General features: G+C 42.6%; 2 protein-coding genes across 2 annotated transcripts in view; one reads left to right on the forward strand and one right to left on the reverse strand.

The window, feature by feature from the left end:
- Positions 1–4,814, reverse strand: part of lcmt2 (leucine carboxyl methyltransferase 2) — an 8,440-nt gene extending 3,626 nt beyond the window's left edge. Inside the window, exons 1-9 of the mRNA XM_080498488.1 lie at positions 4,696–4,814; positions 4,005–4,129; positions 3,803–3,884; positions 3,516–3,705; positions 3,282–3,438; positions 2,041–2,230; positions 1,831–1,938; positions 1,254–1,341; positions 261–479 (exon numbers count right to left, since the gene is read on the reverse strand). Of these exons, the coding sequence (XP_080354614.1) occupies positions 261–479; positions 1,254–1,341; positions 1,831–1,938; positions 2,041–2,230; positions 3,282–3,438; positions 3,516–3,705; positions 3,803–3,884; positions 4,005–4,129; positions 4,696–4,743 (1,207 nt within the window). The 5' untranslated portion in view covers positions 4,744–4,814. The remainder of the gene's footprint in view (positions 1–260; positions 480–1,253; positions 1,342–1,830; positions 1,939–2,040; positions 2,231–3,281; positions 3,439–3,515; positions 3,706–3,802; positions 3,885–4,004; positions 4,130–4,695) is intronic.
- A 324-nt stretch (positions 4,815–5,138) lies between these two features.
- rab5b (RAB5B, member RAS oncogene family) lies at positions 5,139–13,612 on the forward strand. Its single transcript, XM_080498335.1, has 6 exons — positions 5,139–5,192; positions 6,933–7,302; positions 8,165–8,316; positions 9,178–9,300; positions 9,592–9,685; positions 10,559–13,612. The coding sequence occupies exons 2-6, from the start codon at positions 7,134–7,136 to the stop codon at positions 10,672–10,674; spliced, it is 654 nt and encodes a 217-aa protein (XP_080354461.1). The 5' UTR covers positions 5,139–5,192; positions 6,933–7,133; the 3' UTR covers positions 10,675–13,612.
- The last annotated feature ends 167 nt before the right edge of the window (positions 13,613–13,779 follow it).

The raw sequence follows: 13,779 nt of genomic DNA on the forward strand, positions 1-13,779 counted from the left end.
GATTTTCTAGATTAGACCAGCTTGAGCAGCTCTATCTAGACAGTAACATGATTTTCTAGATTAAACCAGCCTGTGCAGCTCTATCTAGACAATAACATGATTTTCTAGCAAGAGTATAAATTAGCAGGTAGGCCAAAAAACAAAAGCAAAAAACAAAATGACACAAAACAAATCTCGTCGATGAGGGGTGGAAGTATGTGCGTGTGTGTGTGTGTGTGTGTGTGGTTTTCTTTTGTTCTTTCTAAATCACCTCCACTGACCCAGATCTGCGGTCGGCTCCACGCTCAGGGACGTCCAGCCCTCCCGACCTCTGAGGAGGACTGTGCTCGCGGCCCCTCGGCCCCCTCTGCCGGAGCCCCCCGTGAGGAGGATCCACCCCGGCTTCACTGAGACGGACGCCATCCCCAGACCCTCCGAACAAACGGGTACGGTCCGCGCACCCAGGGCCGGGCGGCTCCGAGGCGGGTTGACGGACGGCACTGAAAACACCGGACAGACACTCAACACAAGATCTGTAAAAAATGAGATTAAAAGAGGAGAAAAAAAAAAAAAAAAAAAGTGAAGTGTCCCAAAGTGAAGATGTGTCTGGATGTGTCAGTTTAGGATCCCGTTTGTTAAAAAATTCTAAGTAAAAAGTGTCAGAATCATTAAGTACTTGACATATAAATGCACTTAGAAACAGCAAAACTCTTTTAGACTGGCTGACTTGTTGAGACTTCCTGAAATGAAACATAAAGAAAACTCGTGAAGCAGAATTTTCTTTTCTTTTTTTTTTTTTAAATATGAATTTTTAAAAAAAATAAATATCTGATTTAAATAAATCTGGAAACATCTTTTAGCAGCTTTAAACGCAACTAAAAACATTTTTGATTCAGATCCCCCCCAACATCCACTGTTATTTTGTGTCCCTGCCTCTTTAAGAGGCATCTTTTTACACAAAAGAGTTTTACACAAAAAATACATAAAAAAAATAAATAATTCAAGACAAATTAAGGAACAGTATGCTGTGCCTTTCGTTGACGATTCCATTAACCGTTTCCACAAAAATTGCTAAAAACGGCAAGAAAATTGCCACAAAAAATTGTAAAATGTTTTTCCAGTCAAATCGAATGGGATTTTGGTGAAAAATACAAAATAGTGGCGAAGAGTCTTCTCTTTTTAAACTCTTTTTAATATAGTTTGTGCATATCGTCTTCCGTTTACGCCCGAGAGGTGTCACATAGTCTACAGTGTAAATACCAATGTAAGAGTACCTGGTGTTCGGGGCAGTAAGGCCTGTTCCATCAGGGACCCTCGACATGCAGTGAGAATGAAGTAGTGGGAACATTTCTGGTGCCACTCCTGGAAATACACACATTTTCTATATTTAATTCAATACGACTAGAATCATCAGCAGTGTTCACAGGAGGAGAAAAATCACCACTTGGTTTTGCTGCAATTTGACACAAACAAAAAAAAGCCTGAAAATGGGTATTCTTCACATTGTTTCCATATAGTTTGATGAATAACTGTTGGATTTCCACCAGTTGAACTGTGTTAAAACTGTTACATCCACAGTTTGTTTGGAAGTGTGCCTGATTTTCTGGAAAAAAAGGCTCCTGTATTATTATTTTTAAAAGTATGTTTCACCATTTTATATATTTTTTTTAACACATTTCCATCTCTTCTGCCCATTTTACCAGTTTTTTATCCCGCAGATTCAGATTAGAAGATTTTTGAAAATCAGTCCAGTTCTGCAAACGGACTGAAAATGAACACTTTATTTTCAAATGATTCATTGGTGAGGAGCGGAGGAAAACGCATCGCAGGATTGTTTAAGAGACGACTCGCCTCGTACTCGTCGAACGGCTCCAGGCTCTCCATCCTGCCTCGCTCGCCCTCAGAAACCAGCCCGAAGAGGAAGTCGTTCATGTCCACACACTCGCACTGCTCCCAGCCCTGAAAACACACTTCATCGTTAGCATTGATTTGACCTTCATTTATCCCGGTAAAGCCACTGAGACACTTCTTTTGCGTGTGTGTGTGTGTGTGTGTGTGGACCTTGTCCAGGAAGCGTCGTCGCTGCGCCGTCGTGTCCGGATACTGGCGCAGCGCGTGCAGAGTCGAATTCAGCTTCTGGAAATGTTCCCGCATGACGCGGCCGAAGGGATCGTGTGGACGGATCTGCTCGTAAACGACGAGGAGCGACTGGGGGAGGAGCTTCGCCGCCCAGCTGATGACGGCGTCCGACCTGGAGGACGACGACGACCACGTTAAAACAGGCCCAGTGTGTACAATTCACTTTCAAACATACAATAATATTGTAGAGAGAAAGCTGGACACACCCAACTACATTTTACATAATGTACCATTAAAGGTACAATGTACCAATGTGTGCAATACCACATTTCTCCACTAGGCGTCGAAGCTGTTTTTATTTTTAATTTAATAAGTCATTGCTTGAATTTATGCCGCATTTATTATTCAAACTAACATTTTTATTCAAGGACTGAAAACAAACCAGAGGCTGATTTTAATAGACTGGACATGCTGGAGCTAGCTGGTTAGCATGCTAGCTCTAATACACAATGCATAACTCATAAAGCACTCGTGAGTTTTTCTGAAAATAACGTTCAATACATACTATGTATGATCTTGTCTAAAGAGAAAATGAAATGTACTATTAGAACAAATCATTTGATACATTTATTATAAATATTAAACAAACTATACGGTAAATTCTCATGAACAAAATGTGTCCAGATCCCAACATCTGCTTTTCACAAACCAGTATTTTCTGAAAAAGTTTGTATTTATGGTTAAAAAAATATATATCTGCAGTGTTTAAGAAAACCAGACTTTAGTGTAATGTGATTTCTGAACTGCATCGCTTCAGCTCAAGATCTGAAATGGGCACGACGTCAGTTTTTTCACACCATGGAACATTTATTAAAATGTATTAAAATTGCTTACTTTGACAGCGTTTCTGAGAATAAGTCACATAAAAAAAAATAAATCAATGACATCCTGCCTTTTGAAGCTTTGAATTGAAAATATGACTGTGTATCTTTGAAGGTACACGAGATTCAGATAATGCAGTAGTTTGTCACCAGGTGGCAGTAGAGAGTCACCATTGAGTTCAGGCTGTTATGCTGCCTGGCTCTTTCTTACTTGTACTGGTAGAGCAATTCATGCACCATCTTGTGGTGCAAAATGGTATTGCAATACAGATGTGACGACTCTTCACACACCGGATTGAATGTTTAGGGCGAATACGTTCCAGCTCACAGTTCTCGCCGTACCGTTGCGTTTCCATGTAAGTGAGCACCACTTCCGACAGGATCAGAGTCGGGGCGGCCCAGTCCAGCCCGGCCGCTCCCAGCGCCTCCTCCACCTGCGACTCCTCCCTGACGTCCACGCCCAGCAGACGGTAGCGAGCGCTGCACACGTACGCGGGTCCTGAAGATGCACACGCGCCCCTACGAGCTCCAGTCATCGGACAGACGGCGCGAACGACAGTGGCAGAAAGGCCAAACCTGTGGGAGACGACGACGACGGCGAACCGGCGTCTAACGTCTCGCTCAGTTTCACGTCGGAGCCGATCAGGGCGGATTTACGGCGGGCCACGTCCGGGAAGTCCACCTCGAACACGACGGCTCTGTCCAAGGAGCCGTCGGCGTGCAGGCGGAAATACAAGGAGTCAAATCCCGCGCCCAGAGACAAAATCTGAAATGCAACATATACATGGAGGAAAATATATAAAAAAAACAACAAAACGCACGTTTTTGTGAACTTTTGATTGGAGACACGGCCGTTAACTTGCCTGGCGTTTGGGGCATTCTGCCGTAACCTGAAGAAACGTCCTCACGCAGTGATCCACAGCTTTCCACCGCACATAGTAGCCCCTAAATCATATATTGGGACAATATTATTGTTGACATGCGAGACAAAAAAAATTGTGAAAATGAAATCACAGCTCTGCAACATATGTGTTTGTGTTCGAGGGTTGAAAAAATTGTGCCGACCTGTTGATAAGCGGGGCTCTTCTGGCCACTTTGCACACAAAGCGTTGGAGGAAGGCGTCCTGGAAGTATCCCTGCGCCGCAGCGGACACTTTGCTCACCACGCTGCTGTCGTTGGTCCCCTGCACCTGAACACAACAAAACAAACGACACAAGCTTAAAAACCCCCCCAAAAATTTATTCAAAACCATCAACATCAAATGTGAGATAGACTAACGTAGGTTTGCTGGATAAAAGATGTCAAAGACGACACTGATAAACTAAATGAATAAACTGTACATGTTATAGGAGAAAATGAGAAAAAAAACAAAGTTGGAAAATATCACATAATAAAAGTACACAAAAATTAGAGATGCAAAAAATAAATAAATGATAATAACAATATGACCCACAAAACAACCACAACCATATTATTATGGTCTTGGTAGATCACAGATGATTTAACATGTATACGTTTCGAATCGTAAATAATAAAGGCAGTTATACTACTAATCCAAAAACACTATTTTAGACCGTAATGCCGTCGTTACCAAATCAACTATTGCCAAGTAAATAGTGGAGTTACTTTCAGGTGATAAAAGCCCTTAATTAAAACTATTCAGAGCCAAAGAACTGAGTTAAACCTGCAGCGTTTTCACGTGTGTTACAGTAATATTGGACATTTAATTGGTAACTGCAGTGAATAAACTCTCACCGCGGTGTCTCTTCCTTTCTTCTGCTTCTTTGTGTTGGTAGTCGGCATAATGTCACATCGCTCAGAGTGAAAACGCTCTCATAATCGCATTAAAAAACATGAATAAAAGACAGAATTTGGATGTGGACACGCTGATCAAAACATTCAAACTTCCTGCCTGCGGTGACAACTTCCGGTTTCCTGATTCCACTTGCTGCGCTCTCGCGCCCCCTGCAGGTCGGACAAGGCGGTGTCTCTGCGGTTGTCGCGATGACATATAAAATCGCATTGTAAATTATCTCATTATTTAAAATACAACTATATACACCATGTTATTTTTTTTGGTTATATCATCAACGGAAGTGTATGGTTTATATGATTTTAAAAACGATATAATATTTTTTTTGTTTAGGTCACACTGCGACACTCAGTGCGCATGCGCCAACTTTTCCCGGAAATGTTCCCAGCCAGCTGATTGTCAACAGTTCACCTGCGCCGCTCGAAACACGATAAATACGGTAAATATACTCCGTTCCCCCCCGCTTGGCAGCTACACGTTAGGTCGGATAAGACTTCGCCGCGGCTGCGTTTTCACCCGAGCGTCGAAATATTCCGGCTTTGCTCCAGTTTTTTTGTGGTGTCGCACCGTCCCGTTAGCCCAGACCGTCAGAAATGGATCCGATAAGAAGCTCCACACTGCAGGGAGAGCTGCCTGCATGACCCCCCCCACCCCCCCACCCACCCCCCGCAAACGCTGTCTGCGCACCCCCCAGGCCGGGTTTAATTGTTAAAATGTGCTGCAGTGGTGGTTTAGAGGTAGGAGAGGGAGAGATCGAGAGCAACCACAGCATCTCCGCCATGCTCCAGCTCCACCTCTGGATGGCAGCTGACAGAGGGGGCCTGCATGCCTGCATAACTCTGATTCAGCAAACAAAAGCACTAATCCAGAGATGGTGAGGTGCAAACGACACAGGGACGCTTTAAAAAAAAAAACACCCCTGCCCTGCGTGGCAGATCTGAACCACTGCTGCAAACGTATGGGATGGAGTGATCTGAAATAGACCTTGATCAGGCAAAATGAAAATGCAAATTAGGATGCAAAAGTCCACCAATATGCAAAATGTTTGAAATATGACAGAAGCATGTAAGATAGAGATGCAAAATATAGATCACAATCATATCAGAAAGTTAAACACAAAGAGAGTTGCACGCATCAAAATGTAAAACTAAAATACAAATCATAAGAAGCTTATATTAAATAGATCAAAATGAAAATGCAAAATAGGATGCAAAAGTCCACCAACATGCAAAATGTTTAAAATACGACAGAAGCATGTAGATAGAGATGCAAAATGACCAAAATATAGATCACAATCGTATCACCAAAATGTAAAACAAAAATACAAATCATAAGAAGCTAATATTAAATAGATAGGCAGGTCAAAAACAATGAGAATAGACACAGTTAAGGAGATGTTACACAAAGGGCTGTCCAAGACCTCTAAAAAAAAACCCACAGACACACAGGCACTCTTACACAGTTAATCATGAACAACTCAGATTGCTCCAAAAGTAAGACATTACTGTGGGATTAACAGGTACTGAAATATGCAAGATCACCAAAAAAACTGTTTGCTGAGTGGAAGCAAGGAGCGACTAGAGGTGTTGGACTTCCTTTAGTAATTTGATAGTCGTGCCTCCAACCCAGCTGTCGTCTAAAAGGAAATTTAAATTGTTGTCCCTTCTGGTGGTGCGTCGGTTTAGTTGTGGCCTCGAGCTTTTTGGCAAGGAAATTAGCTGCAGTAACTTGGTGACACCCTTTAAAAAAAGGGAATAAATAGACATCATCAACTCATTAATGATAAATGGCAGCACTTGTCTTTTTCATTTCCCCTTTTTAAAAATAAAAATAAAAAATTCAACCTTTATTTAACCGGGAAAATAAAACCCATTGAGAGCAAGACCTCTTTTACAAGGGTCACATTATCACATTCAAAACATATAACAGTGGTTTGACACAATTAACAGAATCCAGGAGTTAAAGTGCAGATCTATAGAGACAAAAGTTAGAGATTTTAAGGCGAATTAGAATAAAGTGCAGCGCAATTTTAAGGCGTATTCTTTCAGTGTAAAAAAACTTTACAAACACAAACATTGACTTGAAGAGTGATAAAGAACAAAAATGATTTAAGGACACCAGACAGACTGAAACATGCGTTTATAAACACCACGACACTTTTCTCACCGTTTCCCCACAGAGGTTCGCCAGCGAGCCTCGACGACGCCGGCCGTCCGTTCCAAGGAGGCGCGTGGAGCCAGTCGCCGCCCCCCCCCCCCTCCTCCCAGAAGCCCCCTCCTGTCTCCCGCCCCCCACACGGAGGAGGCCTGAGCCAGCACCACCACCGCCGCCCCCCCCACCCCCCACACCCTGCTGCTGCCGCCTCCTTACGCCGGTCGGTATGAGCTCCAGAGGGAGCGGCGGCGGCCGCTCCAACGGCACGCTACCGCAGACCAAGATCTGCCAGTTCAAGCTGGTGCTGCTGGGAGACATGGCGGTGGGCAAGTCCAGCCTGGTGCTGCGCTTCGTCAAGGGCCAGTTCGACGAGTTCCAGGAGACGACCATCGGAGGTCAGAGCCGGTCGCTCATCGACGGAGGCTTCATTTATTTATTTATTTTTAAAGAGCACTTGTGATGTTTTTTTTTGTTTTTTTAATTTTATTTTATAAAAAAAAAAAAAGAAAGACATTTTTAAATACATTACAGTCATTCCAATTTGCTTTTATAGAGAAAATAGAAAAGCCCAACATATCCACATGAGCAAGCAGGTTTATTTGCGACTGTGGAAAGGAAAAACTCCCTCTAATAGGGAGAAACTTTTGCAGAAACCAGACTCAGAGGTGGAGGAATTCTGCGGAGCGGTTGGGGTGAAAGGATGGAGGAGAGGAGAGGAGAGGAAAGGAAAGACAGAGAAAGACTTGGTACATACATTTTTCTTTTTTCTTTTTAATAATACAGTAATCACAGTGATCTAAATATTTTCCAACTGCCATGAGATGAAACCAGCCTGAGCAACAACAGAGCAAAAAACCAAAATAATCACAACAATGATAACAAAAGCAAAAACAAAAGGACACAAAACAAAGAAAGAAAGAAAAAATAGAAGAGAGAAAAACAGAACGAAACACACAAAAAAAACTAAACAAAAACAGGAAGAGAAAAAAAACCCAACAACAACAAAAAAAGCAAACAACTTGATTTTGATAATTAACAGAACAATCTCGTCAATGAGGAGTGGAAGTGTGTGTGTGTGTGTGTGTGTGTGCGCGCGCGTGTGTGTGTGTGTGTGTGTGTGTGTGTGTGTGTGTGTGTGTGTGCGCGCATTTGGTTTGTCCTCTGGATGTGAATGGAACTTGTGATGTTTGATGTCTCCTCCTCCTCTTCCTCTTCCTCCTCCTCCTCCTCCTCTTCCTCCTCCTCCTCTCCCTCCAGCTGCCTTCCTGGCCCAGTCGGTGTGTTTAGACGACACCACGGTGAAGTTTGAGATCTGGGACACGGCGGGGCAGGAGCGCTACCACAGCCTGGCGCCCATGTACTACCGCGGCGCTCAGGCCGCCATCGTCGTCTTCGACATCACCAAGCCGGTGCGCCATCCTCCGTCTGCACTTCCATTGAATCACTGAAAACTTGCACTTGATTGCAGTCTTTTTAAAGAAGTAATGAAAGTTATTTTGTTTTACTCATTACTTGAAAACGTAGCTTGTCCTTTCATTGACGCTCTCGCTCGGGGACTACAAACAGAAAATGTGGTTTTATTAGATAGATAGATAGATAATTACTTTATTCATCCCCGAAGGGAAATTGTCTTGTTGCAGCAATCTGGTACATACGAATATTCAAAAATACCATAGAATAGAAATAAAAGTAAGAAATAAAAATATAAAAATATCTGGGTATAAGACAAAGTAAAACACAGAACGGAACATGGGCACTTAGAAATAAGCAGGAGATAAAAGCAAGATAAATAAATAGTAAGGTGCAGTGGCAGAGCCATTAGAAGTAGGCATTATATAATAATATAACAATAATACAGATAATAACAATGTGTAATAGTGTATAATACTCGTGTATAGTACTACTAATAATGGTAGCAATAATAGAACAATAACAATATGGTAGCAATAAAATTATTCAGGATCATCTTCTATTGCGATCAGAACACGACAAATCAATATTTCACGTCTGTCTCACCCCCCCCCCAACCTCACACACATTCACACACGAAAAAAAAAAAAAAAACTGGTATTAATAACAAAGTAGTATGAATAAGAAGTAAATAAGGGCGATCGAGGGTCTTAAATACTTTCTGTCAACAATTGGCAGAGAGTCGACGTACGTAAAAAAAAAAAAAAAGGCTGCCGTGTCGTGTGAAAGCTGTGACCATCGGCGCCGGTTGAGCCTGTCGTCGCCTGCTGCTGACGTCCCCCCCGTCCCCCCCCCCGCAGGAGACCTTCGAGAGAGCCAAGGCCTGGGTGAAGGAGCTGCAGCGGCAGGCCAGCCCCAACATCGTCATCGCGCTGGCTGGGAACAAGGCCGACCTGGCGGAGAAGAGGCTGGTGGAGTACGAGGTGCGTGCTGGGGGGAGAGGGGGGGTCACGGCTTCATACCGGAGACACCTCAAGCTGTCTGTCTGCAGGCCGAGGCCCTTCAGCCAATCACGTGTCGGCATGTTTTGGCAGTTTTAAACCGTTGGTTTGAAAGACGACAAAGGGAAAGTACTTGTTTACCCTTTTTTTACGTGTGTGTGTGTGTGTGTGTGTGTGTGTGTGTGTGTGTGTGTGTGTGTGTGTGTGTGTGTGTGTGTGTGTGTGTGTGTGTGTGTGTGTGTGTGTGTGTGTGTGTGTGTGTGTGTGTTGAAGGAAGCCCAGACGTACGCCGAAGACACCGGCCTGCTCTTCATGGAAACGTCCGCCAAGACGGCCATGAACGTCAACGAGCTCTTTCTGGCCATCGGTGAGCGTCGACTGTCCGCAGGAGGAGATTCACTGTTGGGGGGGAAAATATCCTGGGATTCATCTTTTTCATCATTTTTGTGCAGTTTGTGTTGATTTCAGCTTCTTTCCCCCTCAAACACGATCAACCACTTTATTGTGAGCCGCTGTAAAGATGCATGGACTCTGGGAGAATTCACCCGAGGCCCTTTTGAAGCTCAAAATATCCAAATAATCCTCCTTTTTTCTCTCGAATTTTATTCAAAATCCACAACTAACTTGTTTCTGAGTCTTTATTTTCTCTTGAATGAAACTTTAAAGGTGTTTTCAAGATTTTCTGAAAACCGGGGCCACTGCTTAAACATCGATTTCGGTGTTTGGAGACACTTAAAACACATTAAAAAAAAAAAAATTGCCCTCAAGATGGAACTTTTTTTCTAAAATGCTCCATCTATCCATCGTCCCATAGTAACTACTGTAATTACCAGACTATAAGCTGCTACTTTTTTACACACGCTGTTACAACGTGGACACCTGCAGCTTATAAACAAGTGCAGCCTATATATATATATATGTATTTTAAATTTGTTAATTTTTTTGTTAAATTTGGTGGGTGTGGCTTATATACAGGTGGGCTCAGTAGTCTGGAAATTACGGTAATTGTTGTGCACATGCTCAGCAAGTAAGAACAGATTTTCCAGATTCTCCCGGGATTTGGTAGTTTTATTTTGACAGGCACGGTAATTAACAATCCAGCTGTCCACTAGAAAGTCTCCACTGCATGTGTGTCCGTGGTTTCATCACAAAAACACACACACACAAAAAAAGTGCCCTCTAGTGGCCCGACATGCTAACTACACTGTTTTTTATTTATTTATTTATTTATTTATTGCAGCAAAGAAGATGCCAAAGACGGACACCCAGAATCCGACGCACGCGGCGCGACACCGGGGCGTCAACCTGCAGGACCCGGACGCCCACTCCACCCGAGCCTGCTGCGGCGGCAACTAGACCTCCTCCATCCGCCCCTTCCTTTCCTTCCCTTCCCTCCCCTCCCTCCATCCCTCCATCCATCCATCCACCGCCTGTATCCCTTCCATCCACACCTCCACCTCCGCCTGTCATCTCCTCCGTAGCGCCGTGCCGGGGCTGAGGCTGCCGGGCGAGGAGACCCGGTTATCTACTCACTCCCCCCCCCCCCCCCCCCCCCCACACACACACACACACACACACATATATCATCCTTCCAAGGGAAAAGGGACGACGGTGGAGGACAAAGAGACACGGGGAGTTTCACGGCGAAGCAGCGACGGGCGGAGGTAACCTGAGGCGTCGTGGTCGGCGCCAAGTTGTGAAATCTCAAAACCGACACACTCCCCCAAAAAAAAGAAAAAAAGAAATGAATGGTATTTGAGGAGGTTTTTTTGTTTTTTTGGGCTTCTGCTTGCTTTGTCTCCTCCTCATGGAACCCTGCTGTGATTGACGCCTCATGTTGCACCCCTGGAATGACTTTAACCCCCCCCCAGACCTGAACCCCTCGGCACAATCTGTATGTTAAACGTTCCCCCCCCCCCCGGCCGCTGGACGTGGTGAGGCGGCCTTGTTTTGGTTTTTTTTGTTTAATTTACAGTATTCCTGACGGATCCGGTCGGCTCAGACCGACTCGCTTGTTTCCTGCGTTCTGACAAAGAAAGGATCGGACAGTAGAGCCCAGAGCGTGTTCCTCAAACCGAGCAGCACGCGATAGGAGATGAAGGTTTTCCACTCACGATATATATTAATATATATAGAATTTCCGCTCTTAAAGGCAACTGGAAGCCGACGAAATCTTAACTTCAGGAAGTTTGATTCAACAAAGTAGTGAAAACTTAATATCTGTGCAATAATTCACGATGAAGTGGGAGAAAATTATTATTTTATTTTGTTTGACTTGGCAATTTTAATAATACTCATAAACTCAAGGCGTCACAAAGGAGAGTGACGATTTAAGATCTGAGAGCTGTCGGCACGTTTCATATGATTCATGTTTCCATGATTCCCGAGCACGATGACATGAGGATCGACGTGCAGCTCATCAAAACACCGTTTCGCTTCGGGTTTTTTTTTCCCGCCCCCACAAAACTTGGCGCCGACGTCATTGTTCATGATGATTTAGGAATCCAGCAGACAAAATGTTCATGATTTTTTTTTTCCTCATCCAATCGCCCGCCTCAGCTCAACATTAATACTAATATCAAAACAACAGGTTCAGTTACAACTGACAGATAAATAGATGCAATTCTAGTTGCCTTTAAGACATAATTGGAAATGCAATAAAACTGCACTTGCGCATTTACGTCGGAAACGATGGTTTTACCATTTTATCCCTTAAAAATGGACTTTTAGTTGATTTAACGTGGCTTATTTTGACAAGAATTTACAAAGAAAAAGCCCTTTGAAATGAAAAGGAGAAGAGATTTCCTCAAAGTACAAACTGCTGTTTTTATCAGATTAATGTAAACTCTTTAATAATCTAAGATCTGTTTTGTCCCGAATAAATTTATCTGGAGTCACAAAACTTATTTAGCCTACAGTATGAAACAAAGCTAACTTAACTTTATTTTGCTACATATTCCAATAATCTGTCGCATTCATGAGATTAAAAAAACTAATATTGGAAATGCTGATATTTTTATTATAGTTTGATGTGTTTTTTTGTGTTTTTTTTCGTCAAAGACGAGGAAAATTTTAATGGAAATTTTCACTAAAGTATTGTTCAATAAAGGTTTTATCTTGTTTTTATTTTATTCACACAAGATAAAAGGCCTTTAAAAATTAAAAAGACACTAGAAGTAAACAGCTAAAATGAGAAAAATCTCTTAAAAGCTACAGGAAATGAGAAGAACAACTTTAGAAAAAAATTAAATGACTCATTTAAAAGAAAAAACAGTTTGAAAAGAGCAAATATTTATTAAGAAAAAAAGTGAAACTGCTCAAATCAGGTAAAAACAGCTGCAAATGTTTCAACACTAATTATGAAAACTTATAAACCGTTTTCACCTCTTTTTCAAGGTTAAACATGTTTTGTGGCTCCAGGTTGAATTTGTTTCGGTGGAAAAAGTGACAAACATTTCTTTTGGTCACGACATCTGGAGAAGGTTTATTAAAAAGGGTTTAACGGCGTACAGATAAAATAAGATTAAAACACTCCTATGTTTAAATGCACTAAAGTAACACTAATCTGACGACGAAAATAGACGTATGGGATCAATATCAGCAATTTACAACTAAAAATGACATCAAATAGAGTTTAGATTTTAACCACCTTTTCTTTAACTGACGAGAAAGTGGCGGGAAAATGAGATTCTACAGGCTTGGGACGATCGACGACTTTAACCGATTCTTTTACCTTGACGTGACGCTCTTGAAGTGGAAAATGTGAACTTGGTGGCAGAATTTAAGGGAAAAAAAAAAAGAAAAACAGAAGTGCCTACTCCTAGCTTTCTTTTCTGTGAATCGTGTGTGTGTGTGTGTGTGTGTGTGTGTGTTGATGGAGGGGGCAGGAAAACCAGAAACACATCCAGCTTGAACCATAATCCTGTCATTAGGCTTCACTTGTAAAGATCTCGTCACACACTGTATGTTCTGTGTCGTCTTAATTTAATGGAAGTGTGTGTTGATTTGAGCAAGAGCACAGGGGCGGATCGTTTCCAGGACGACGTCGTTAAAAAAAAAAGAATAATAACCTGGTTTGAAACGAACGTCTGGTGTCCACGGGACTCGGGGGTTTTGTTTTGCTTTTGTTTTTGTTTTTTTGGGGGATTCACAAGAGAAATGCACTGAAGTAACTCGGCTTCCGTTTCTTTTCCCTGGACGACACCATAACAACCAATCAACTGCATTTCACGTCGTCAGTCCTCGGTGATCAGTCGGCAACGTTGTCAAGTGCTCAATAAAGCTGTGAACGGCACCTCCCGGGGCAGAGCTGGGCTTTTATTTCACTTCCTGTCGAAAAGTGAAACTCCTTTTTGTACCAAATTGAAGAGAAAACACAGGAATCACGACTTGAGAGCGACACTTTTATTACATTATTCTTGCAAAGTTCAACCATTGCATGATTTTCCAGGAGTTTGTCTT

Source organism: Blennius ocellaris (genome assembly GCF_963422515.1).
Source record: "Blennius ocellaris genome assembly, chromosome: 6".
Taxonomy (NCBI): Eukaryota; Metazoa; Chordata; class Actinopteri; order Blenniiformes; family Blenniidae; genus Blennius; species Blennius ocellaris.

What these genes read in the sequence shown, in the direction of transcription:
- rab5b (XM_080498335.1), top strand. Translation starts at nt 7,134, where the DNA reads ATGAGCTCCAGAGGGAGCGGCGGCGGCCGCTCCAACGGCACGCTACCG. An exon ending in AGAGGCTGGTGGAGTACGAG is followed by an intron (nt 9,301 to 9,591) that starts GTGCGTGCTGGG and finishes TGTGTGTTGAAG; the next exon opens with GAAGCCCAGACGTACGCCGA. An exon ending in CGAGCTCTTTCTGGCCATCG is followed by an intron (nt 9,686 to 10,558) that starts GTGAGCGTCGAC and finishes TATTTATTGCAG; the next exon opens with CAAAGAAGATGCCAAAGACG.